The sequence below is a fragment of the Schistocerca piceifrons genome, chromosome 3 (assembly GCF_021461385.2).
Source record: "Schistocerca piceifrons isolate TAMUIC-IGC-003096 chromosome 3, iqSchPice1.1, whole genome shotgun sequence".
In the NCBI taxonomy this organism is placed as follows: domain Eukaryota; kingdom Metazoa; phylum Arthropoda; class Insecta; order Orthoptera; family Acrididae; genus Schistocerca; species Schistocerca piceifrons.
The window spans coordinates 621,924,672-621,950,536 of NC_060140.1; the positions used below are offsets into that span (position 1 = coordinate 621,924,672).

At 35.2% G+C, this 25,865-nt stretch overlaps 1 protein-coding gene across 1 annotated transcript in view; it reads left to right on the forward strand.

Moving 5' to 3' along the window:
* LOC124788082 (MAP kinase-activating death domain protein) overlaps nt 1–25,865 on the forward strand; it is a 593,942-nt gene that overhangs the window by 551,188 nt on the left and 16,889 nt on the right. The window contains exons 35-36 of the mRNA XM_047255179.1: nt 21,815–21,887; nt 22,213–22,259. Coding sequence (XP_047111135.1) covers nt 21,815–21,887; nt 22,213–22,259 — 120 coding nt within the window. The remainder of the gene's footprint in view (nt 1–21,814; nt 21,888–22,212; nt 22,260–25,865) is intronic.

A 25,865-nucleotide genomic window follows, 5' to 3' on the forward strand; every position in this document is an offset into this window, starting at 1 on the left:
GTCGTGAAATTTTTATGAATGACAATGCTGCAAACTTTCATTGGGCTACAATTGTTCATGACTATTTTAAAGAACATTCTGGATGGTATGAGTGAATGATGTGGCCACCCAGACCACCCAACGTGAAGCCCATCAAACATTTATGGGATATAATCAAGAGGTCAGTTCATGCACAAAATCCTGTGCTGGCAACACTTTTGCAATTGTGGACACCTGTAGAGGCAGTATGACTCAGCATTTTTGCAGAGGACTCCAACAGCTTGTTGAGTATATGCCACATCAAGTTACTGGGCAAAAGGAGATGCAACATTAAATTAGGACGTATCTCATGACTTTTGTCACATCAGTGTATATTGCTGTACCCAGCTCAAAATACCAGTTCATCCTGGATGAATTCATCCACTGAGTAATAGCATTTCAGTATCACTGCCTCATACAGCTTTCTTTTGAGTAGATCTAAATTTATCTGCATTAACTTGTTCCCTTTAAATTTACTATCAATTGTCATAGCCATGTATTGAGGGGTGTAGGCATGCAGTTTGAGGCTGTAGGTGGGAAGCATGAACTTTCCTTTGTTTCTTGTATCACATGTGTAAACAAAATGATTTCCCTCAAACAATTCGTGTTTAGTACACAAAAAAAATAATAAACTCAAAAATACATAGGGATGGCGAATTAATATTTGAAGTTTTCAAAGTAATGGGCAATATGGTTCTTTGTGGTATACAGTACACATGTTCTAAGCAATGTTTTTGTGTCTGTATTATCTGCATTATGTTATCCAAGTTTCCCCAAAAATAGTACTATACTTAATAATACATTCAAAGTAGCAGAAATAGAAATTCACGTTTTCTCTCAAAGAAGAATTTTTTCTGAGAATTTTTTTGAAGTAGTCCTCATTAGAGTTAATAGAGGTGATTAATTGAATGATGATGGTTTCTCAGGTATGCTATCACTTCTAAACGTTGAATGCTCATCGTACTTTGGTGAACATCCATTTGACCGTCAAGTGATGAACATTGACGGAAAAACAGTTGTTTGGTGAAACATTATTGACATGTAATGTCTTACATTGTCAGCATATAGGGAGCAGTTTAAGCAGCAAGTGATATGGTATATCACAAAAAGGTTGCGAGTAGAGAGTTAAACTGTAAAGTAAACAAAGACCAGTTCAGCTACTGAAGGAGTTATGGGCAGGAATTTCCAGGAGGCAAGTTACAATGAAAAGGATGATAACAACTTACAAAGAAAATTGTAAGCTCATAGAGCGTCAGTAACTTATAAAAATATACCAGTAACAATGCACTGATTGAAAGAATAAACCAAAGAGACAAATATAAAGGAAACAAAGAGAGTTGTTGCTAAGAAGAAGAATGGAGAACTGAAGAAAAACAAAAGTAATAAAAGCAAATGTGAATGAGAGAGGAAAACTGAAACATTGGAGGAAGATTTTATCAGCTTGTGATTTTTCGTATTGCCATTCGTACCAGTGGCGGATACAGAAAAACCTCAAGGAGGGGACACTAAAGTTATCTTGAGCTACCTTTAATTTTACTGTAATAAAAAATAATCAAGTCACAGGCAAGGTTTAAGAAAGTTTTATTTTGATTATACACATATACAAGACAATGCCATCTTTTGATATATGCACCTGTTCATAAATATCAACATATGATATTTATTGCATCACCATATGAACAATAACAACATGGTTGGGAATGAAACTGAAACTTCCTGGCAGATTAAAACTATGTGCCAGACCAAGACTCAAACTCAGGAGCTGCAGGAGAGCTTCTGTGATGTTTGGAAGATAGGAGACAAGGTACTGGTGGAATTAAAGCTGTGAGGATTGGTCATGAGTCGCACTTGGGTAGCTCAGATGGTAGAGCACTTGCCTGCGAAAGGCACAGGTCCCGAGTTTGAGTCTCAGTCTGGCACACAGATTTAATCTGCCAGGAAGTTTCATATCAGTGCACACTCTGCTGCAGAGTGAAAAATTCATTTGAGAATGAAACTGTTTACTTTACTTTGAAAAGACAGTATCACACATCAAGGGACCCAAGATGTCCTTGTCCCAGTAAAAAATACCTCACTGATTTATGTATAAAAGTTGCAATTTAATACATTTTAGTTTCATGGATAGTTAAGTTTGAATCCTGTGGATCATCTTCAGATACTCTTGGTTTCTTATTCACTGGTTCCATATATGCTCGCTCACATTTAACATTCAGATTCATGAAGAAACACTCACATGATGCAGCTTACAGTATAAATGAGTGTACTCTTAAACAAAATGAATGCATCTCAGATTTAAAATAATAAATAAATAAATACTATTTGGGGTAATTCATACTGATGCTAATGGAGGTGAACTGGAGAAATCAATGAAAATCTACTAGGTACAGATACTAACATTTAACAAAGAATTAACTGTCTGTGTATGGCATTGGTGGATTCTCATTGATTTATGTATGTGTTGATAACAATAATCATTTTGGTGTAGTTAATAGATTTAAGATGATTGCTGGACTGAGCCTTGAGAACCTGGTCACTTTGCTTATTGTGGGCAATGCATTGTATTGCAGATGGGTCAACTTTTTTGTGGGAATTCACTGGTATTATTGAGTGCTTTATGACTGTGAAAGCCTGAATCCAAAAATATTTATATGGCAGATACATCAACATGGAATGACAGGAAATTTTCAGGTGGATTGTTATTGCTTGTTATTACATTTAATGCCCAAAAACCATAATGGCTCCACTTTTCATCCAAATAATGACAATAAAAAAGATGAAATATAGTTGTTGAATGACTACATGGATTTGTTCTTGGAAGTCATTATAGAAAGCCCCTAGATACAGTTTCAAGGCAGATTTATTAAAAAGCCATTGTAATTAACTTAAAATCCCCATAGGACTAGCCTCTAACTGAACCAAAAAGCAGATCTCCATGCCTCTGAAATGTTTGGAATTGTCACAGATATTTAGGTAAGTATAAAAATGAATAATGCGGTAAAAGAGTGTTCCATGTGTTTTATTCTAGTAAACATTTTTATGCTGTAAACGAGACTGGATATTTGTTACTAATGTGCTGGATAGTGACATCTTTGCTGAAAAACAGGAAGTTATTAATGATTGTGATTAATTTACTACCATAATGAAATTAGGAAGAGATAGATGCCAGACTGGGATGATAGCTAACATATCTGAACATTAAGTGAAATATCCTGACAAGGATAGAAGACAAAAATCATCCTCTGAATTTATTATGTGTATGTGTTGCCCTCCTTTCTGTTACATGTCTATAATCCAAGTATGTGGTTCATTTAGTATAATTCTTTTCCTCATGTCATTACCTGCATGTTAGAACCCAGAGATGCCTTTCATCACTCTTTCATGTAATTTTAATTTTTTCATGAACATTTCATTTGTTAACTCCTCACTCCACAATGGTATAGGGATAACATAACAAAAACACGAATTCTCCGCAGTTCTGCCAATAATGTCACAATGTCTCTGACGTAGTGCTCAGAAGTTCTTGTTATTGACCAACCATATGAATTTGACATATGTTCAGTGAACTCTTGTGTGCTGCCTTTGTGGTCAGTTTAAATTTCTCTGTGTGTCTGAGTCACTTAATTTTACTTTGGCTGTTTGAGTTTTATGATTCCATTTGTTTTCATTTCTCCTTTTGCTGTACATTCTTGTGTAGCAAAACTCAAGTTCATTATATGCAACTGATGTAATTTTTCAACTTTTTTAAAAAAAAGCTTTCTTTCAATTTTTGTTGACGTCTATGTCCTTATGCCCTGCTATATTCAGTGCTGTCATCTGCTCATATATTTTAAGCTTGATCCATATTTTTCTTACAAGTGATTTGCCAGGAAGTAAAGTAAGATAAAAAAATCTTTGGGCAGTAATAGTGAAAGCAAATTGCAGCAAGAATGTTGCCTCATTCATTCTGAGTAGCTTTTATATGATTTTATTGCTTAATTTATGGTGGTAATTACCAGACGATGATAGTATCATCCAAAAATCTAAGATTCTTCATACACATTACATGAATCTTTTTATCTTCTTATACGGTGTACTTCTGTATTTACATTTGTTTCTTGATTAAAGAATTGATGTGATTTAGCAAGACTGAAACACAAAAATATGCATTCATACCTTCATTGTTATTTCACATGCTATAATCAGAATCTTTTGTATCATTAGGAAATCAGCTAAAGAAAGAAAAAAAAACTACAAAAGTGAAAACTGCAGTTTGACATTGTAGCAAGATTTCAGTAGAATTCAAAGGGAGAAAAAATGAAAATTATTTCATGTAGTGATGTATCCTATGCATCTCACTCTATTTGGTGTGTGCTATAGGAGGGTACTTTACACTACTATAAATGAATTATTGTAAGTATTGTTGTGAGTATGAGGCACATCCAGGAAATAAATTTCCTGATGTTGTTTCCTTTAAAGTAGATGCATTTAGCTGGAAAAATTGCACATGCACAACTGATGTATGATGTGACAATCAAATGCTGGCCAGACTGCTCCACCTGGTGCCAGTATCGTGGCAGCAGTGACTAAAAATGGCATCTCTTATTCGTTCTGGTGTGGCAGCACATCCTGGAGAACCATTGCTTCATGATTACAGAGCTCAGCAGCTGTTTTCTGCAGATATCGCTATCCTTGTAGCAATGAAATTGTCACTAAGCACCTGATGTTCAAGAAATTGAGTGCCACGAGGTTGCGAAAAAACCTGACACCCGAGCACAAAACAAAATGCTTTGGAGCAGCACTGACATTTCTGCAGCAGTTTCATGATGACAGGGAAAAGTTTGTTGACAGGCTCATCATGGGCAATGAGACATGGATTTCTCACTTGACTCCAGAAAGCAAGCAGCAGTCAATGCATTGGCATCACAGTGGATTTCCGATCAAGACAAAATTCAAACAGACTGTGTTGGTGCAGAAAATGATATACATAGTGTTTTGGGACAGGAACGGCATTTTTCTCGTTGACTTCCTGCTCAGAGGTGAAACACTGACTGCTGATTGTTACTGTGAAACAATGTGGGAACTGCACAATGCCATTAAGAACAAGAGGTGTGGAATGCTTACTGCAGGTGTTGTGCTGCACCATGACAATATTCATCTCCATACGGCTCAATGCACAGCAACTGTTTTGCAGAAGTTCAGCTGGGAGCTTTTTGTTCATCCAGCATACAGTCCTGGTCTTGCTCCCAGTGATTTACACTGTTTCTTGCATCTCAAGAAATTCCTGTCCTCCAGCCAGCATTTTGTCAATGATGAAGAGCTGAAGACAGGTATCACAAACTGTTTCCATTCTCAGTGGCAGATTTCTATGACACAGGAATATAAAGTTGATCCCACGATATGACAAGTGTCTCAGTTCTTTTGGTGGCTGTTTCCAAAAATAGCTAAAATATCACTATACCTGTTGCCAATAGAGTTTTCCATATAACTTTATTGTCTTTGTTTAAGAAAAGATGGGGAAACTTACTTTCTGGATGTGCCTCATACTTGCAATTTGAGGAAAAATATGATGATGTGAATTATATGTAATGAATGCACTTTAAAAATATACACAAGGAAATTAGATAATTTTATGTCAGATGAAGCATTGCCATACCGTCCTTACCAAGCTGGTTTGCTTCGAGTTTGGAAACAAATGTGTGAAAGGGTTTCAGAACTATTTTTACACCATACTAAGCTGTTGAGAGAAATACATGAGAGTCATATTGAAAGTGATGCATTCTAATTTTTCATGAAAGGCATAAAGGGTTCTCTAACTAGCATAACACACTTAAAAACAAAAATAGCAGATTTTTAGCCACTTGTAGCTGTTTTTGCATGTAATCACCACTATTTTTACACACTTGTTCCAGCAGTGAATGAGACACTATGTGCTGCACTTGCTAAACTGTAATGCAGCTGACATCAACTACTTCCTTAAAGTTTCATAGATGGTATTTCATTGAATGTGTTGCTCAAATGGTCAATATATCAGAGACATGAAGCAGTGAAAGTGTTAACATACTAAATACTGTTTTTATGCTGGATATTGTAGAACAGTTCAGCCTAATTTGCTAGATGTTCTATAAAGGCAAAACTTATTTTATCATGCTGCAAGGCAAAAGTGCTCTTGAAATATAGTTCAATCAGAATTGAATTTCCACTATCTCTGTGCTCAAATACAGCTCAGAAAATTACACATTGTCTACCTGTAATCTAGACATTATTTTTCATACAGATGCCTGTACCTCAGAACTTCAGTTTTGTGAAAATGTACATGGAGTTCAGCTCTTGATGATGACATTTCATCCACAAAGACTATTCTAGCCAAAACTTTTGTCCCCTTTTGGTAACAGGTGAAGAAGGACCTTCATTCAGAATTTTTCTACTTGTGTTTAAACCTCTGTATTATCACCTTTACAAAAATAAAATTAATTCAAAGTTTTCAACAACCTCACAAAGTGTTATAGGCTACACTAAGGTGAGTACAAAGCTCCTTGTCAATCTGCACATATTACTTGATTGAAAAATTCTTCACTGTCTGGAGTTAAAAAGGCTGAGCAGGGCACCCCAAACCTGGCTCGTCATTAACATTATTTTCACCTTTTAGGAAATTCACTATACACTGTCCAACTCAAATCCATTATTTAAACTTTATATCCACAGCAAATACTTGTGGATATCAGAGACTGCAATTTGTCCTTGCAATGAAGAATTCAGTGATACACTTTCCTATGTTGGGTATAATTTTGCCACAGTAGCTTACTGTTACTCTCTGCCACATGATAATGAAACTAACAGTGCAGAGAAAAGAAGGTTCAACCTCTCCTATAAATCAGCAAACATTAAATTTAATTGTTATGGGTGAACACAAAAAATGTCAAAGCATTACTTTTGAAGTGATCTTCATACACTCTTATGTGGCTTATTAGTAAATTTTTTGACAGAATGTCCAGGTGATTGTGTCTGATAAGTTTGAGTAAGCAAGCAAGACTACTGAAAATATATTCTGCCAATTTTGGCGACAGTGTTAGAATAGTGACTAGTATTTTGGAGGAGTGGCCATCTAAGTGTGTTTTGTGGTTGCCTTAAACTGCTTTAGGCCAATGCCCTGTTGATTCCCTTGAAAAGCCAATGGCCAATTCCTTTTTCTATTTGCACACATTTGAGCTATTGCTGCGTCTTTAATGACCTTGACTTTGATGCTGTATTGAAGATTGGTGTAGCCTTAAATATTCTTCACAGTTTGTAATCATTGGAACTCATTTTATAGACAAAGGTTTCAAAATAGCTTACTTAGTCATGCAAATTGTTTATTGCTTCTTGCCAGTAACTCGCTGTATGCATTTATCACCTGTTTAATATCACCCAACTAACTCCACACATGAGACCCCTTTTGTCCAAATATTAAAACAAATTTGTTTGGATCAAAAGTGAAAAACTTCTTTGGAATTGTCTATAATTTTGAAACATTTTACAGATGTATCTTATCTTTGGTCATGTGGTATTCATTTGGAAAAAATGCAAACAATTATTACTAAAACTTACTGTATAAATACTGTCATAATTTGGCAGATTGGCAGAGTTTCAGCATTGATTACCTTGTGCCTACCTACATATATACACCTGCAGAGGAATTGACATGAAATGCTTTGTGACAGGCACTATCCATTCTCTCTGAAATCAGGTTTTATAGTTCCATTCATGATGTCTGGTTGTAACCAATGCTTATATTAATTTATAGGAGGTATAATAAAAGCATACTGTTGTATCTTGAACATTCTTCTGCTGACTCATTAAATTGAGGTGGTTCAATTATTTCTAGCCTTTGACAGGAGATTGCATTTGAATCATAGGTTTCTTTTGCTGCTGAAGTTCTAAATATGTTCTGTATATGACTGCAAAAATTGTTATTATCTGTTTTGTAGAAGCTTGCTGAGAACATATAGAACAGTCATTGTGTGTTGGTTGGTGAAAATGGAAGAGAAACGAATTTCATGTTCTAATAAAGCATTACTTTTTGTGTGGTAAGATAATGAAGGAAATGGAAAAACAGCTGAAAAAATTATGGGGGTTCTACTGCAACTCATGGCATGATCCACAAGTAGTTCATAGAACTCTGATGTGGGTGTTGAGAGATGCCACATGCACACAGTGCCAAATTAAGGTTGCAACAGAAGAAATTTTAACCAAGTTTCATGATATTGTTATGGGATGCCACCAAGTGAAAATTTGTAAGACAGCCAAGACCATAAACATCTGAGATACGGTATGAGAAAGGTGTCAGCAAGATGACTGCCTTGAATGCTCACAGTTGACAAGTGGAAATGTGACCATTTCACAGGATTATTTGAATATCTTTCAGTGAAATTCAGATGAGTTTTTGACAGTTGGTGAAACATGAATACATTACTTTGAGCCTGAGGTAAAATAACAATCCAAGCAGTGGCATTTACCTAGTGTACATCCTCCAAAGGAAACAAAAACTATTTCATCATGACAACTAACTTTTGGAATTCCTAAGGCAAGATAGACTACCTGGCAAAGGATATAATGATTATAGGTTCATAATATGCTGCGTTACTGGATCAGTTTCACAAGAAATTGTTAAGGAAACATCTTCATTTGATAAAGAGAAATCTTCTCTTAGACCAGGACAATGTGCCTTGTAACTCCACTAAAAACTGCTATCTCTTTCTCCCTTTTCACCAAACCTGAAGAACTGGCTCAAAGGGAGTGTATGTAAGTCCAGTAAAAGCATCATGACAAAAAGAAATTTTACAGACCTTTAAAAATAAAGGGTTAAAATTTTTTGAGAAAATTTGAGGAATGTGTGGTGAGCTGAAAGGAGACCATGTTGAGAAATAAAATTGCTATTTTTGGAAAATAACGTTAATCTGTATAAAACGTCACAGACTTATCAACTTTCCCTCATATATGCCTCCTTTCAGTATTCTCCTGAGTAAAAGCCAGATACGTATCACACGTATTAAAGCAATGTTATGGAATAAGTTGTATATGAGCTTTGTACACAGTCTCTCTACTAGAAAAATTGTAGTTTATCCACTGATTAATCAAGACTGCCATCAGACTTACACATAAGTGAATGTGTATCACAGTACCACTTGATATTCTTACACCAAAATATGTTTTTAAAGACATTACTGTTTCCTGTTATGACTCATTAATTTCATTTTCAAATTCAACTACAAATAACATTTAATGAAATTGACAACCGAATTTTCCTGCATAGTTTCTCAAACAGCTCTTCTTCATTGGACTTGGGACGATGAAGCAGACAACAATTCAGGTCAAAACTCTATTATAGCAAACACTTATTACTTCAAGAAAAGTTGGACAAAATCTTTTCACTAATAGCAGCTTCAGTGTTGGAAATCTTTTCTATACATCCAGCTCATTCCCACCATTATTTTTACATTAGGTACCATGGGCCATTTTTTGATCAGAGAGGCTTTTTGAAGCCCAAGATGGATCAAAAACAATGAAATCCATCATGTTGATTTTTATGTTGCAATGACACCAGAAATATTTGCAGTGTTCTGGTTTGTACACAACACAAAAATTTAAATTTGCGCCTATAAACATGTGATAGTGTAGATAGGTAAAAGAATTACATATTGCTCAAATAATCCATGACAAAAAGGTTTAACACTCTCCAAGATAACAACAACAAGTAATATGTATGTTAGACAGTTCATCATTGAAATAATGCCAAAATGAACACAACTGTCATGATTAGATTTGTGTACTTTGATTGTTATCAACATCAACTACCCATTCTTGTCTGAGAGCAGTTTTTGCAGTGTTTAGGATAGGACCTGTTGATTTACTAAATGATTAAATGATCTGTAAATGCTGAATGCCAGCATGCTTCCAATTATTCAATAATTTTTTATGCATGTGCTATGTAAAAAGTGAGTATGTTTTGATAATTTTGGAAATGTACAGAAGTTTTTAAATTTTTTGCATGCTACATAAGAAAAACACTCTTTTTACTGCAGAGATATTTTTATTATTAGTATGACTGACTTATTTTTACTAATATATGTTAATTTCATTTTACTTTTCGTTTTGTTAAGTTGCTTTCATTTTTCTCCTAGAGCCAATAGCCATTTCTGTTTACCTAACTCAACGAAATGAAAGCATGATACAAATTCACATTCAGGCTGTTTTCCACTTCATACCATTAGAAAATATTTGCAATGAATGTCAAAAGACATTTACTGCAAAACACTCCACACAAGAGGAAATTCATATTTTACATTAACGTGGTCCATCTGAAGATAGGGAAAAAAATATTTTTTGTGTAGTACCCTGAAACATGAAACTTTTTTTGCAGATAGATAGTAAATATGCTTGCATCCTCATCTTGTCTCACAATAATGGATGGGAATTAATGAAATGAATAAAATTTATCATTAAAGATCTGTTTTATGAGATTGGTTGTAAATATCAAGATCTGAGAAATGGCTTCAGCAAATCCCCATCTAAGATTATTCACAGGGATATCTTGTATACACACATAATTTTATTTTCATATCCTTAACAAAGTTTTGTGGTTTTGCGCACCACTAAGTAAATACTGTACCTTTAAACATGAGAACATTAAATGAACATATTCCTCCAGCAATTGGAAGAATCAGTGAACTGCTTCACAAACCAATGTAGGCTTTTGTTGCCCTTGTCCTGAATTCTGATACTGTATCATTCTTTCCATAATTTTTGGATCTGACATGTCTGCCCTCTTGTTGAGGCCTTCTTCTGGGAACTGACTGCACATTATTGTACACTGTTAAACATTAACAAATTTATGGAGAGTATTTATCATGTTTATTGCAGTAAATATTCATTATCAGCAGTTGGAGAAAGTGTTCACTGGTTGCTACTGAGTGAAGTATGGGGAATGAGCAGTGCTTGGTTTGTGTTTCTGTTTATGGCTGCATATGCCTGTGGACTCCTTGCAGAGGTGGCAACAGCTTCATGTTACCAATGGCTTGGTTGACAGCCTTCAGTGCCACAAGGACAAGACCTATACAAAAATAAATGCAAATGCAAACAAGGTGCTGATCAGACCCCACCACCCAGCTTGTAATACACTGGGTAATCTTTCTTCCAGTCATGGAGCATTTATGAACACATTGAACATTTATGGTGATAATACTCTTCTAAAATTTGTAGAAGTTTAACAGGGCACAACAGTGTGCAGAAGTTCACAGAAGGAGCCTGAATTGTTCTGTCTGAATGTTATGAAAAGAAGGATATGGTACAAAAGCCCAAGAACTTTTAACTCCTTACTAAACACTACTTATTCATGTCTTTGTAATTTGGTAAACTGGCTCTTGTTAAGACAAGTGAGAAACATAAAAAATGTTGGAAAAGAACTATACTGTAGCAGTAGTACTAAGAATGATTTTGAAAGGGACAAGATGAGGAAGAAAATATGTGTGGAGTTAAATAATATCAATAAATAAATTGACAGAGATAATCAGTTTTTCAAAATTTTATGTAATTGGATATATAAAAAAAATCTACTGACCAAGTATCGGCAGTAGAAAACGCATATAAATGTATTGCTCTTGGAGCCAGTGGCTCCTTCTTCTCACAGAAAGAATGACGGGCAAGGAGGGGGGGAGAGGGGGTCAAGGAAAAGGACTGATGAGGTTTATGAAAAACGGGAGGGTTTAGAAAAGTCACCCAGAACACCGGATGGGATGTGAGTGAAAGACTGATTGTTAGGGACTGAATCAAACGAGATTTGAAAACTGAGAGCTTCAACGTGGAATACAGGGTAATATGCAAGACAGGGATTACTGGCAAAACATTGTGCATGAGTTAATAAGAGTGGAAAGCTAAGTGCATTGTATGTGGTGGAGGTGGGAAGTGGTGAAAAATAGACTGGTCAGAAAATGAAAGATATAGAAAGCTAAAAGGAAGTCGAGGAAGGAGTAGTTACTGAGAGGCCAAAGAAATTAACCTAAGTTAAGACCAGGTGGGTGGCAAGAACCAGTGACATGTTGCAATGCCTGTTACCACCTGCAGAGTTCTGAGAAACTGGTGCCTTAGGGAAGAGTCCAGTTGGCATGTGTGGTGAAACAGGCGCTACACTGTAAGCTGTAGTAGTTTCTCTAAGCAAGTGACATGACAAGATGACCAATACACCTATGTGGCATTGATGTATATTAAAATAATTTTTAGCCTTTCCCCTTATGTTTTCATTTATTTTTATTTTTATTTTTTAATTCCTGGAAGATCTTCATTTACAGTCAGAAAGTGTATGAAATGTAGTGTTTAAAGGCCTAAATCAGGCTTCTAATTTACTACGCAATTACTGTTAGCCTCTTCTCGAGGTTAGCAGCTATGACTTAGGATATCATAGCCTTGTCACAGTAGCTGATTAATACATTCAAGACCAGGATAGTAATGAGTGAAAAGAGGTGAACTCCTAAGTTGTTTTTTGGAGGGAAAAGCAGTAGCAGGATTTGATGTGATGGTCCAGGCACTACTGAACCCTCCCAAAAGTAAATTAGCTCTTGTCAATCAGTATTATCTTGGTCTTGAATCTGTTAATCAATTGCTTTAACAAGGCCATAACTTTCTAAAATTGTGCCCTGAAATGAGAACCCACCACACCTAGAACACCACACCTAGAACAGATTTCCATTGTCCTCCCAATATCTGCAACATCCTTGTCAGACCCTATGCTCCTTCTGCATCCATTTCCCTGCCCTATGGCTGCCACTCCTGTGACTGTCCCTGCTGTAATACTTGCCTTATGCACCTTCCTACCACTGACTATACCAGTCCAGTAAGTGGCAAAACAAATATTATCAAAGGGAGAGCCAACTGTGAAATGACACATATTGTGCACCTGCTGTTATGTAAACACTGTTCAGCCTTTTGCATTAGCATGACTACCACTAAGTTATCAATTAGGATGAATTGGCTTAGGCAGAGGGACAGAGGGTGTGTACTGGCAACACACAATATCCTGTTTTAGAGCTTGATATACAACATATATTCGTGACACCAGTGCCTGTTTCACCACAAGTGCCATCTGTGTTCTTCTCCCAGACACCAGTTTCTCAGAATTATGCAGGAGGGAACAGTTGTTGCAATATGTCCATGTTTCTTGCCACCCACATGGCCTTAATTTATGTTAATTCCTTTGGTCTCATTCCTTTCTTCACTCACTAGTCCTTTTCCTTCACTCCTCTCCCTTTTCCTTCAAACATTCTGCCAGAAGAACGAGCCACTGGCTTCAAAAGCTTGCAAATTTCATTATCTTTATATGTGTTTTCTCCTATCGCTCTGTGATGAGTTGATTTTTTATATATCCAATTACATTATATTTTAAATAAATAAATCAGCAACTGGAAAACATCAGTATGATGCTGTAGGGAAATCTAGATGTCTGCAGTAAGTGTAGGAAACCAGTTAATGAAAAAACAGCATTTTGGAAGATAGATCATAGCAATCCAAATTATTCCTGTTAATAATTCAGACAGCAAATGGGTTGATTATAAGTTAGGCAGCAAGGGAAAAAGTAAGTGACTTAACAAATGAAACAGTGATTCTTTGTCATTGAGATCCTGGTTGTCAGATAAAGACAATGGGTGTAAATGAGGTAGTGCCTTACAGTATAGTTATTCCTCAGTGGAAATCAGTTAAAATAATTAATTACTCCAGAACAAATGTTTTTGAGAATAGTTTACAAGAGATCACCTGGGATGAAATTTATAATGAACTAAACACTAACATAAAAACTGATCTATTACATGTTAGATTCACATCATTATTTGAAAATATCTTTCTGCTTAAGCTAATCAGAAAGGACATTAAATGGCCAGGTAAAGAAATAATGGATCACTAGAGGGATTAAAGTATCATGTGAAAGAAAAAGGGAATTGTATCTGTTGGTAAGAACATGTAAATATCACGCACTAGTTGTAAACTACAAAAACTACACAAAATTACTAATAAAAGTTGTTACAAATCAACAAACATGCACATTATGCCAGAAATTAGTAATTTTGACAACAGACTGAAGGATCTATGGAATATAGTGAAATAAGAGGCAGGACAAGTGGCCAAAGAACAGGATAATATAATTTTGACTTAAATGGAAGGACTATAAACGATGAGTCACAGGTAGTAAATGTGTTTTTAATCATTTCTTAAATATAATTGGAAGTATAGGGACAAGCAGTTTAAGAGAAAAAGAATAGCAGTGTGTTGAATAAGCAACTCTCATAAAATTCAGTCATATGAATGTATCACCAACTTCTACTTTGAAATTAAGAAAATTTTATATTCCTTCACAGATAAAAGCTCATATGGATTTCACAGTGTTTCCAACATAGTACTAAAGACTTGATGCCATGTAATAAACTCTGTCATGTCTGAAATAAGGAACACAGCAGTTACTCAAGATGTTTTTCCAGAGAGCTTGAAATATGCAATTGTTAAACGCCTCTATAAGAAGGATGATAGGAGATATACCAGTAACTACTGACCTGTTTCACAACTGACATCATTTCCAAACTTTTTGAGAAGGTGTTGTATCTTAGAACAGTATAACATCTGAGCAACAATAAAACCTCAGTAAAGCACAGTTTGCATTTCAGAAGAGTTGCTCAACACTTTCACTCAGAAAATAACACACTAACACCAGTTGTTATTTTCTGTGACATATCTAAAGCATTTATCGATGTGAACCACAATATCCTCCTGGGTAAACTGAGATTTTATGGAACTGGTGGTAGAGCCAAACAGCAGATAATGTCATACCTAACCAAAAGAATGCAGAAAGTTGTACTTAATAATTCAACTAATGTAATCAGGGGAGATTCCTCTTAGTGAAGAGAAATCACATATGGCATCCCCCCCATAAGGATCAGTCTTAGGTCCATTATTGTTCCTCATATGTATAAATGATCTTCCATTTAATATACAACCAGCAGAATTAGGTCATTTTGCAGATGACACTAGTACTGTAATCAATCAAAGCACATGCATAGCAACAGAATAAATGGTAATCAATGGCCTTAACCATGTCTTCTACTTTTTCTTTTTATGACAGTACAGCCCTCCTTGGATCTTAACCTCTTCAATAGGTTTCCTCCATCCTGTTCTCTTCAACACAGTCCTCTGCCATCCTCTAACTCTGAGTGTTTTATGTCTTCTTCCACATCATCTATCCACTGATTTCGTGGCCTTTCTCTCTGCCTTCTTCCAGTTGGCCTCCATTTAAAAACCATTTTAGTTGTTCATCCAGCACCCACCTTAAGGACATGTTTAAACCAGGCTATTATGCTATTTTATTGTTCTGACAATGTCAGCTTCTTGTATGAGATGATCTAGCTCAGTGTTCATTCTAGAGCTGTAGACACCATTGTTATCTTGAATTCCCCATAGATCTTGTGCATAGATCTTGTGCAGAATCCTGTGTTCAAATGTCCTAAACTGCTGCTCATAAGCACTCATTAATGTCCATGCCTTAGCTATGTCCTTAAATGGTTTTATTTGAATGGTCTTGCTCTCAGTTTTAAGAAGACGTATCATATACAGTTCTGGACATCTAGAGGTACTACACCAATGAAAAGGGTAACACATGGTGAGGAAAAAATAAATAGGATACACATTAATAGTTTTAGGTGTCCATATTGATGAGAATTTACTCTTGAAAAGGACATTTTAGAACTAAAACAACTTAGTTCATCCACTTTTCCACTTAGAATCATTGCAAATTTTGGGGAGAGACAAATCAGTAATTTGAGATATTTTGCATATATTCATTCAATAATGTCATATGGAATAATATTCTGTGGTAACTCATCTTTAAAAAAGAAAATATTCATTGCTCAAAAATATGCTGTAAGAATAATATGTAGACATCTGTCTAGGGAGTTGGGCATTCTGACCACTGCTTCAAAATATGTGTATTCTCTGATGAAGTTTGTTGTAAATAATCCACTGGAGTTCAAAAGGAATAATGATGTGCATAATTATAATAGCACATGGAAAAATAACATTCATTACTCCACATTAAGGTTGTCAGGTGCACAACACTGCAACTAAAACTCTTGATATGGATAATGACCCATGGAATGTGAAGCTATCTAAATAACTCCCACAGAAGCTTCTGATTTGGTCTGCCATGCACCCCTCTTGGCAGAACTGAGAACTTGCATATCATGAACACATCTCTTGAACTCCTTTCTGTGTACCTAAAAAGCTGTAAACAATGCACAAATATAAATTATCAAAATGGAGTGAGAAAGACGAACATTCAGCGTATCAGACTGAAATAGTGATGCAGGGTGTGCCACATTGGTCAATACTGGGATCATTTATTTTTCTTGTGTATGTATGTGATATTGTACAACCTCCTTATTCCAAATTAATTACTTATGCTGATGACAGCTGCATGCTGTTTCATGTTGACAATGAGGTGGACATAACATTTTTTTCAACACATGGGCTGTCAGAAGTTACTAAATGTTGTAGTAACCAGGGCCTAAAAATCAATACCACAAAATAATAGCTACTGGAGTTCAAAGCAGGCAACCCTTGCCATAGATGTGTAGAAATATTTGTGGAATGTCATGTGCAGACAATGAAGACTGTACGTATCTTGGTCTGTACTTACCTGTCAATCCTTGATTGGAAAACAATGTTAACAGTGTATGCAGGAAAATAATAAGTGTATTGTACTTGCTTAGTCAACTCACCAGCATTATGTGTAATAAAATGCTGAAAACAGTATACTGTGGGACAGTTTTCCTATTTGTAAGGTATGGGAATAAAACTGTGGAGCTTTGCCACTGATACACACTTGAACAGAATATTCGAGCCACAAAAGAGAGCTATTAGGCTGATATACATGGTCTCTCTCTCTCTCTCTCTCTCTCTCTCTCTCTCTCTCTCTCTCTCTCTCTCTCTCTCTTATACAGGAGCTGATGAGTCACGGAAACAGGCAATTAAAAGACTGTGATACATTTAAACTTTCAGCCAGAGAGTGGTCATGTGTGTGTGTGTGTGTGTGTGTGTGTGTGTGTGTGTGTGTGTGTGACAGAGTAGTGCTTGTGTGAATGTGTACGTGTCTTCTGTTGTAGATGAAGGCCTTTTGGGTGAAAACTGAAATGTAGTAGTAGTCTTTTCATTGTGCCTGTCTGTGAATCAACTTATCTTTCATATTGCGAGTAGCAATCTATCTTTCGATAATATTGTTAGTATTCCAAGTGGACTTCTCATTCTTTAAAACAAAATTAAAATATTTTCTTATAAATGAATGTCTGTATTCATGTTTTGACATGATTTGTTATGTATTAAATGTTTGCACAAAAATATGATACATACTATACCTTTGTAAACAGTATGGCACTTCCAAAAGTCATCATATTATTACTATATTCAACAAGGAAGGTGAATAAAAATAAAACTTTAAAAAATGTGGACTGTTGGGAAACTGGTGTGTTACAGATGAACTAATGAGAATATTTTGCAGTGAGTTCAGTATAAGCTTAGTAAATTTTATGCTATACAACATGAAATAAATATAGAGAAAAATATTACTCCTGAAGTAGCCTGCATGAATTATTTGAGGAGAACTCATTTCAGTGAACTATATTTGTTAAACTGTTACCAGATTCTTGGTAAGAATGTGTAGCAACAAGTTAACACAGTATGTACTATTCCGAACACTATTTACAACATAATAACATGATCCTAATTCGTATGGTTTAACTTGTGGAATACAGTACACAAATTTTTGACAGTTCTGTATAACAGTTCAAAAATGGAGAACATTGTCTTTAATAATATCATGTACTTATAAATTTGATCAAATTGTTTGTACACTTATTTCATCTGCTGATATGAGTTCCCTCATTCAATTTCTCTATCTGCATCTTAACTGTTGTTTACCTCTGTTTCATACTCTTCTGTATAGTAATCCCCCTTCTGCATACTAATCCATCTGTATGACCGCTTTCTTGTATCCTTAAAATATATTATGCTGCTGGTTAGTCATTGTCTTCAGTGAGGATTTTGTTTTCCTTTGTCCTCCCAAGACAGTTCCATTACATCTTTCTATATTTTTCATATTATTTAATTTTACTGTCTGAAGTAAGTAGCTACTTTTTCAGAAGTTTTTGTGAAGACTGATCAAGCACTGTGTTTTACTCCATCTTCCTCTGTCCTGAGTGTCATCTACATTCAACATTTGTTTTACAATATCAAGAACCCATATCATCTCATTGTTTGATGTGTGTCAGTGGTTCTTTATTTTTCTTGCGGTTATTTTCAAGAGTAGAATTATCAAGTTCTGATAGTTTCAGCAAGGAAATTGTTTCTTAATGCTTTGAGCAAATCAGTGAGCTTCATCTTTGTTGAGTGAGATTCCTGGCTATGAGTGTGCCTTCATTGTCATTTCCTTGACTTGGATTTTAACTTTGTGCAACAAAAGAAACATTCTGCATTCAACACAAGTAGTTTTCTAAATACCTTTAGTGAAAATACACCAAAGCTGGTATTGTTTGTTCATGTTTGTTACATGGATTGTCATCTAATATGTTTTCTGGCTGTAGTACAACAATCAGTACCACAGAAAAAAAATTCTCATGGTGATTAATAAATGCTACTTTATCCAGTCAGAAAAGAGAAATCATGTAATTTTAATGAATATCTCAATGAGTTCAGAGGCTTTCTTACATACATCTCATTCTCATATATGTAGACCACCATACAGTTCCAGTTGTGGCAAAGTCTTATGTCTACTAATTTGAAAGGTTTGTCAACCTTCCCATTGTCTTTTTTATCCTTTACTTCGTATCTTGTTTTAGAAATGCATGACTGGAAATATATGATAGATTTGTTTTTAATACACATGACATTGATCTATGAGGCAATCACTTCCGTCTTCTAAGCAATATCTTTATTACGTTATAATACCAGAAACTTAAATGCTTTAAAGATTGTTATGATATCTCACATACATTAATGTTGTTATTGATTGAAAAGCTCCCATCCAAAAACATATGTGCAATAAAAATTATACAGGATGTAAAAAAAAAGTTCATAAACACTTTATTTTTGTGTACTTCCCTTCATAATCATAACTGGTTTGAATCATACTTAACAAACAGAATTTAAAACATGTGTTCTGAATAATTTAAATAATGTTGGAAAGAGAAAAATTTTTGTGACAAGGGACAAACCATGAAGAGAGTCAACAAGGTTTAAGTTTGGGGCCACTCCTATTAATTATTATGGGATTATGAGAATCTTCATGAAATCACGTGGTCACGCCATCAACAAAGTTTTTCTGTCATTATTTGTGCGGGAATTGTTGGTGACTTCCTGTTAGGGTCTTGCATTCTTCCACCCAGGATCAGTGAAGAAACTTACCATGCATTCTTAGAGAACACCCTACCTCTTCTGCTAGGGCATATTCCATTAAGAATATGACAATGTGTACTTCATACATGATGGAGCTCTTCCTCATTTTAGCATTAATGTTTGTATGCTTCTAAATAACGGATTCCATGATGGATGGGTAGGTAGAGTGACATCAGTTCCTTGGCCTCCATGTTCTGCAGACCTAAATCCACTGGACTTTTTATTTATGAAGGCATTTGAAAGCTTTTGTGTTCGGAACACCAGGACAAGATGTACAGAGTCTTTGTCCCTGTATTGTGGGAGGCTGTGAAACAATACATAATTCTCCAGGAATACATTATCACATCAGGGATTCAGTGCAATGGAGTGTTGACACACATATTCTTGCTAACGGAGATCATGTTTAACATTTCATTAAGCAAAGTGCTTCATACTTTGCTGATACATACTTTTCCTGTGTTTCCCATAATTAATGTGTTGAAAAGATGTAGAAAATGAGCTTAACATGGAAATAAAGTGTGTTCTGGACCCATGCCCATATAACATATTTTATTACTCTTGTGTGAGGAAAGTTTCCTGAACGTTTCTGTTACACACAGTATACAATTACATGCATGCACAGAGTTGGGATGAGTTTGCATTAAGTGAGTTCATGGTGTAAGAAACAATGCTTAGTAAAGATACAGACAGATAGTTAATAGTTAGTATAATTACCCATAGATAGTATAATTGATGTAATATACTTTATGACAATAAAAGAGAATGGAATGAGAATGGTATAAAATTAAACTGAATACATTTTCTGCTTTTCCATGTGAGTGAAAGAAAAAACATAACAAAAAAGATTGAGAGCTTTTTGTTAGTTTATACTCTAACTATTAATCAAATCTTTTCTCTAGTAATGTGGTTAGCAGGAAGTCAATGTAATATCAGTACTCATAAAATATGCAGCTATTTTGAGATTTGAAACTTATTATAATATTGTTTGGGAATGTTATACATGAATAGACCTTGTAAAAATATTGGAACCGTCTAAAAAGAGAGTCATGTTAACAAGTTCGTTATACCTATTCTGAAGTGACATAAGGAACTGATTCAATTCCTCATTTACATTCACAGATTGGGAAATTAGCAGAAATTAATGTGTTAGCTTTTGCAGAAGAGATAGAAGGGATGAGAAGGAACACAATGAATAGATAAAATGGGAGCATGAAAGCGAAAGATGAGGTAATGTGGAGAATGAGCGAAAAAGGTGATAAAAGAAGAAGGGGCAAAATGTGAAATATACAAAGAGGAAGAGAGCAAAGGATGAGATAAAATGACAAAAGAAATAAGGAAAGAGATGTGATTTATAAGAGTTGATAGCATGTAAATATGTATTAAATTCAAATATAACTGTTTAAAAAACAGCCAGAAGGATAGCTACATTTGAAAGTCAAAAGAAATAGCATAATAATGCCTCTATTTGTTCTGTATATTAGTTCCCACCTTTCTCTTTACATCACTTAGAACATTATTTCTTTAATTAACAGGAATTTTCTGTGCCCTGAAAAGAATAAATAGTACCATGTATCAACAAAAATGTTTGTTGTGAATCTGCTTCTTCCAGACTTTTCATGACTGAAACATATAGCAATTTTTATACAAATGCAAAATGATTGTCCTAACCACAGTTCTGTGAGTGACAAATACAACTGAAGGGTGTAATATCTTCTATGTTGGGTAGTTGGTCTGAAGTCCTGTGGTATTTTGTTGTGGTGAATTAATAGTGGAGGCTAAATCTTAACCTATGCATTCTTGAGCACATAGGAAAAAATGTAAATATGTAAACTTACTTGTAACAGTGATTTCTGATTTTTTGGCACAACTGAGTGTGATATCTTTTTAGATTCTATCTATGTTGATGATTCCATTTTCATGTACAATATTTCAACTAGGCCAGTCAATGAAATATTGTCCTTAAAAATGACATTGTGAACTTTATTGGAAATTCTGAAAGATACCACCTGTATTTGTAATTGTTGTTTACTAAATTACATAAACACACATTCTTGGAGAAATCCCTAAGTACAGTACTCTGCATTTATTCCACTCTACAAAGTATCTGTTATATCTGACTAGAGATAGTCAATATCAGTAGTTCGTATCATAACAGAAAATGTGTTAGGTCACATGGCTAAATGCTCTAGAGTTTGTTGCAGTGAATCTATACACATGTAGCTCATTATGTGGTTCAATAACTACTTCAGTTTATCATACTGTGGACTAATAATTTGTCTTTTGCCTGCACCATCTAAAGTTGCTATTGATTAAGACTGTTTCTTGCAATAAACTGATCTTCCTCTCTTTTTCTCCTATCCAGTTCTTTGTACGGTTGGATCACATTCGCAAATGCTTCACTCAGAAAGGTGGAATCTTCGTCTTGGAAGAATATAGTAAGTGCATTAAGTTGTAGAAACATCCAAAAGACTGGCTTTGCTTGCCATTTCAAAAACATGTGCCGATTATTATGTTTTTTCATCATGTTAAATACTGATATTCTTCCTGCTTGTGTATCAAAAACAACTGTGTATCTGGAATGTTGATTAATTTTTTCAAGGACTCTGTTATTTCATGTGTGTTATGGATAATCATCATACCTGTTTTCGGTCTATGTTGACAGCATGTGCTGATTTTGTTGGTAAAAATATCATTTATGTTCTTTAATACATTGTAATAGCATACATAATAAGTCATTTGTTTGCTCTCTTCGATTCACAGACCCCAAAACAAGACAGGTGATACAGAGGAGGTACAAGTCTTCAATGGTAAGTGACAAAAATCTTCTTGCAACAACAACATGTACACTTTGATTTAGTCTCTTTTTATTAATCTGACTTACTGACCTTGACTTCCTTATTTGTGTTTAGTTTACATTTTAGACTTTTCATTCTGATTCTAGGATAGTGAATTGAACCTGGCTGTCCATCGTGTGATATCTGTAAAGGTTGCACAAAGCATGCTGCTCTCCGAACGACCCCTCGCATGATATATGAAACTGCTCTCTCATTGTCGTAAGCTTTTCTGTTTTTGTTGTTTATATGCACTAGCACTTTCTGTTTGAATGTATTATATTTTGTATTATTTTGCATAGTTTCTGTTTCTCCTTGCATTAACTTCAAAGAATTTTTATTTTCGTATATATTAATCAGGTCGTTGGGGGGGGGGGGGGGGGGGAACCACAACATAAGGCACTGGTATTCCATTAATTAATGGATTTCCAATTGGTTTGCTCGAGTGTCAATTAAACATGATCAAAAATACATTTATTGAATAATACAATATTTAAAAAATGCTTATGTGGAAAAATACCAAATGTTAAGGCAAATTAGAATGTCACATATGACTTGAGAAAAATCTGAAATGAAAGAAGGGAATGAAAGAAAGGAGACATCATAAATGCTTTAATTACTTTGAGCATGAATTTTTCGGAAGACATGTTAATGAATTAACCAAACAGTACAGTCAAGACTCTCTTTAATGTAAATTAAAATTTATGAAGGTACTTTCTTCATTCATTATGGTTGTGTTAGATATCAATGTCTGCAGTGGCAATATGCTTGAGGAGTGCGTTGTACATTCTCTGATTCTGCATTACTAACAGATCCTGTAATATATATTGAAAATTGATGGCCATGCTTCACAAGTTTGTGTATGACTCCCATAAATTCATGTCATTTGGGACACCGAAAGAAAACATAATCTTTATTATCCAAATTTCTACAGATTTTGCCAAATATGTCTATTTTGAGACGAATTATTGAAGAAACATTTTGCATAGAGACAATGTGTAAGGTTTTTCACAGGCTGAGAGCATTGGATGATTTTTTTTTTTTTTGTAGTTCTTTTCTTTGTGTCTAGTTGCATTCTCCCAGCCCCATTGCCAGCATTCTATGATGCCTCTAAACAGTGCCTGTCTGTTATCTGTACTTGTGTTCTCATTCAGTCATTTACACTGCTTCTGCAGGACACTAGCAAAGGAAGAACTATCCAAAAAATTAACCAGTGTTTCCTCATCCCACCAAAGCCCATCCACTATACTGTGCATCTTAACTCAAGTAAAGTTACAGATTTTTCTTCTTCTTACATTGATTCCAGCACTTCAATAAACCTGGGTGCAATAAGGTTTTCCAGGTTTCTGACATGATACTGAAGTTTGTCTGAGATACCGTACTTACACCAGCTGAGATTGTCAAATAGCATTTGAATCTATTCATTGTATTATGTGACCATGCTCGCCTTGGCCTATGCACTTAACACCCTTTATGATGACTCAGAAATGAGTAATACCCATTTTATGAATAAAGCCACAAAATGATTGGCAACTGGACTACTTGACAGTAATGAACATGTAAGCAATAAATCCAGTCCCCTAAGGAGTGGCAGATCAACCATTCTCTCCTGAGCAAGACAAGATTTAGCAGATTCTACTCATATTCTGATACTACTCTTAATCTAGCATCACATATGGTGATGTCCATTTCAATAAAGAACTTACATCGCTTCACATAACGCGTCCAGACATCCTATATTTTCAGGATTGTTCCTTACTTAGCTTAAGTGTCCCATTGTCCTGACAAAATACATATGGAATGTATATTTCCCTGCTCTTCATCACTCGTCCCATATGTTTTGAAGTAGCATGTTTTCAAGTAACATGTAGGATAACCAAATGTGGTCATATGCAAAAGAAAATGCACTCTTTGATTAAGCCAAACTGGATTATACCCACCACTTTCAACTTTCTTGTATCTCAAGATATCTGAAGTAAGAAACTGTAACCCATTACTGTGTTTGTGCTAGCCCTACCTGGCACTAATGCTGCTGCAGAAAGAATGTTCCTGTTACAAATGCTTTATGGACTGATGAAAAGAATAGTTTTAATGTGGAAACTCAAGGAAACAATTTCAGGATACTTCAGTTGTTGGTTTTTATAAAAGTGTGTTGAAACTATCAAACTCCTGAATGACATATTATTCTACAAAATATAATAAAAAAGATTTTTCAGGAACTACCCACAGCAAAACTTCCAGGCCAGTTGACGGTGAGAAATAAATAACCTAGGTAAATAATAATCATTTCCATTCCTAGTTAAAGATCTCATTATATTAAAGTGATAGATTGTGTTTTCATGTGACACAAACAAAACAATAAAATATTAACTCCATTAATAATGCAAGTAATTTGTTTTTTGTTAGTGTGAGTTTAAAGAAAAAGGTACAGTGATACATGTAGGTGCACCATAAATCAACACAAATCTACTATATAGACACAGCATTAATGAAAGTTTCCACAAAACATATATTCATTTTAGCTTTTAGCTGGATTCCATATGTTGATTTTGGAAATTCGGTCACCCCAACTTCACGTTACATTTGTTAAAAATCGGAATGTTGGTCACTGATGGATGTAACTGATCTTTCATTAGATATTCCCATTTATATTATTCAGACATTTCTTTCAATGTATGCTAACAAAAACCGTCAAGTTTTGACAAATTAATTTAATTGGATGGAAAGAAAATCTACCCACCTAGCGGCAGCAGAACACACACATAAAAGAAGGTTATAATTAGGCAAGCTTTCAAAGTCAGTGGCTCCTTCTTCAGGCAGAAGGGTTGAAGGGGAAGGAAGTGCAGTGAAGGAAAAGGCCTGAAGAGGTCTAGGAAAAGGGGTAGATTTTGGGAAAATCACCTAGAAGTGCGGGTCACAGGAGACTTACTAGAAGGGATGAGAAGGAAAGACTGATTGTTGGGGACTGCATTGGACGAGATATGAAAACTGGAAGAAAGGGTAATATGCAAGACAGAATTTACTGTGTAAACGTCATGCAAGAGTTAATAAAAGTGAAAAGCTAAGTGCATTGTATGTAATGGAGGTGGAAGGGGGCGGTGGTGAAAAATATATATAGATAAGTGAATGAAAGATGGAGAAAACTGAAATGAAGTGAAGGAAAGAGTAGCGACTGTGAAGAAATGCTGAGACAGAAGAAATTAATGTCAATTAAGACCAGGTGGGTGGTGAGAACCAAGGACAGTTGTAGTGCTAGTTTCCAACTGTGGAGTTCTGAGAAACTGGTGTCTTGGGGAAGAATCCATATAGTGCCTTTGGTGAAACAGGCAATGAGGTCACTTTGTCATGTTGTAGAACATGCTCTGTAACAGGATATTGCTTGTTGCCAGTATACACCCTCTGCCTTGCCCATTCATTCTAATTGATAAGTTGGTGGTAGTCGTGCTGATGTGAAAGGCCGAACGGTATTTAAATAATAGCTGATATATGATACGTGTTGTTTCACTGGTGGATTTAGCCGGTTACAGGGCTGTTATAGGTGGTGGCCGGAGGGTGCATAGGGCAAGTCTTGCAGCAGGAAGG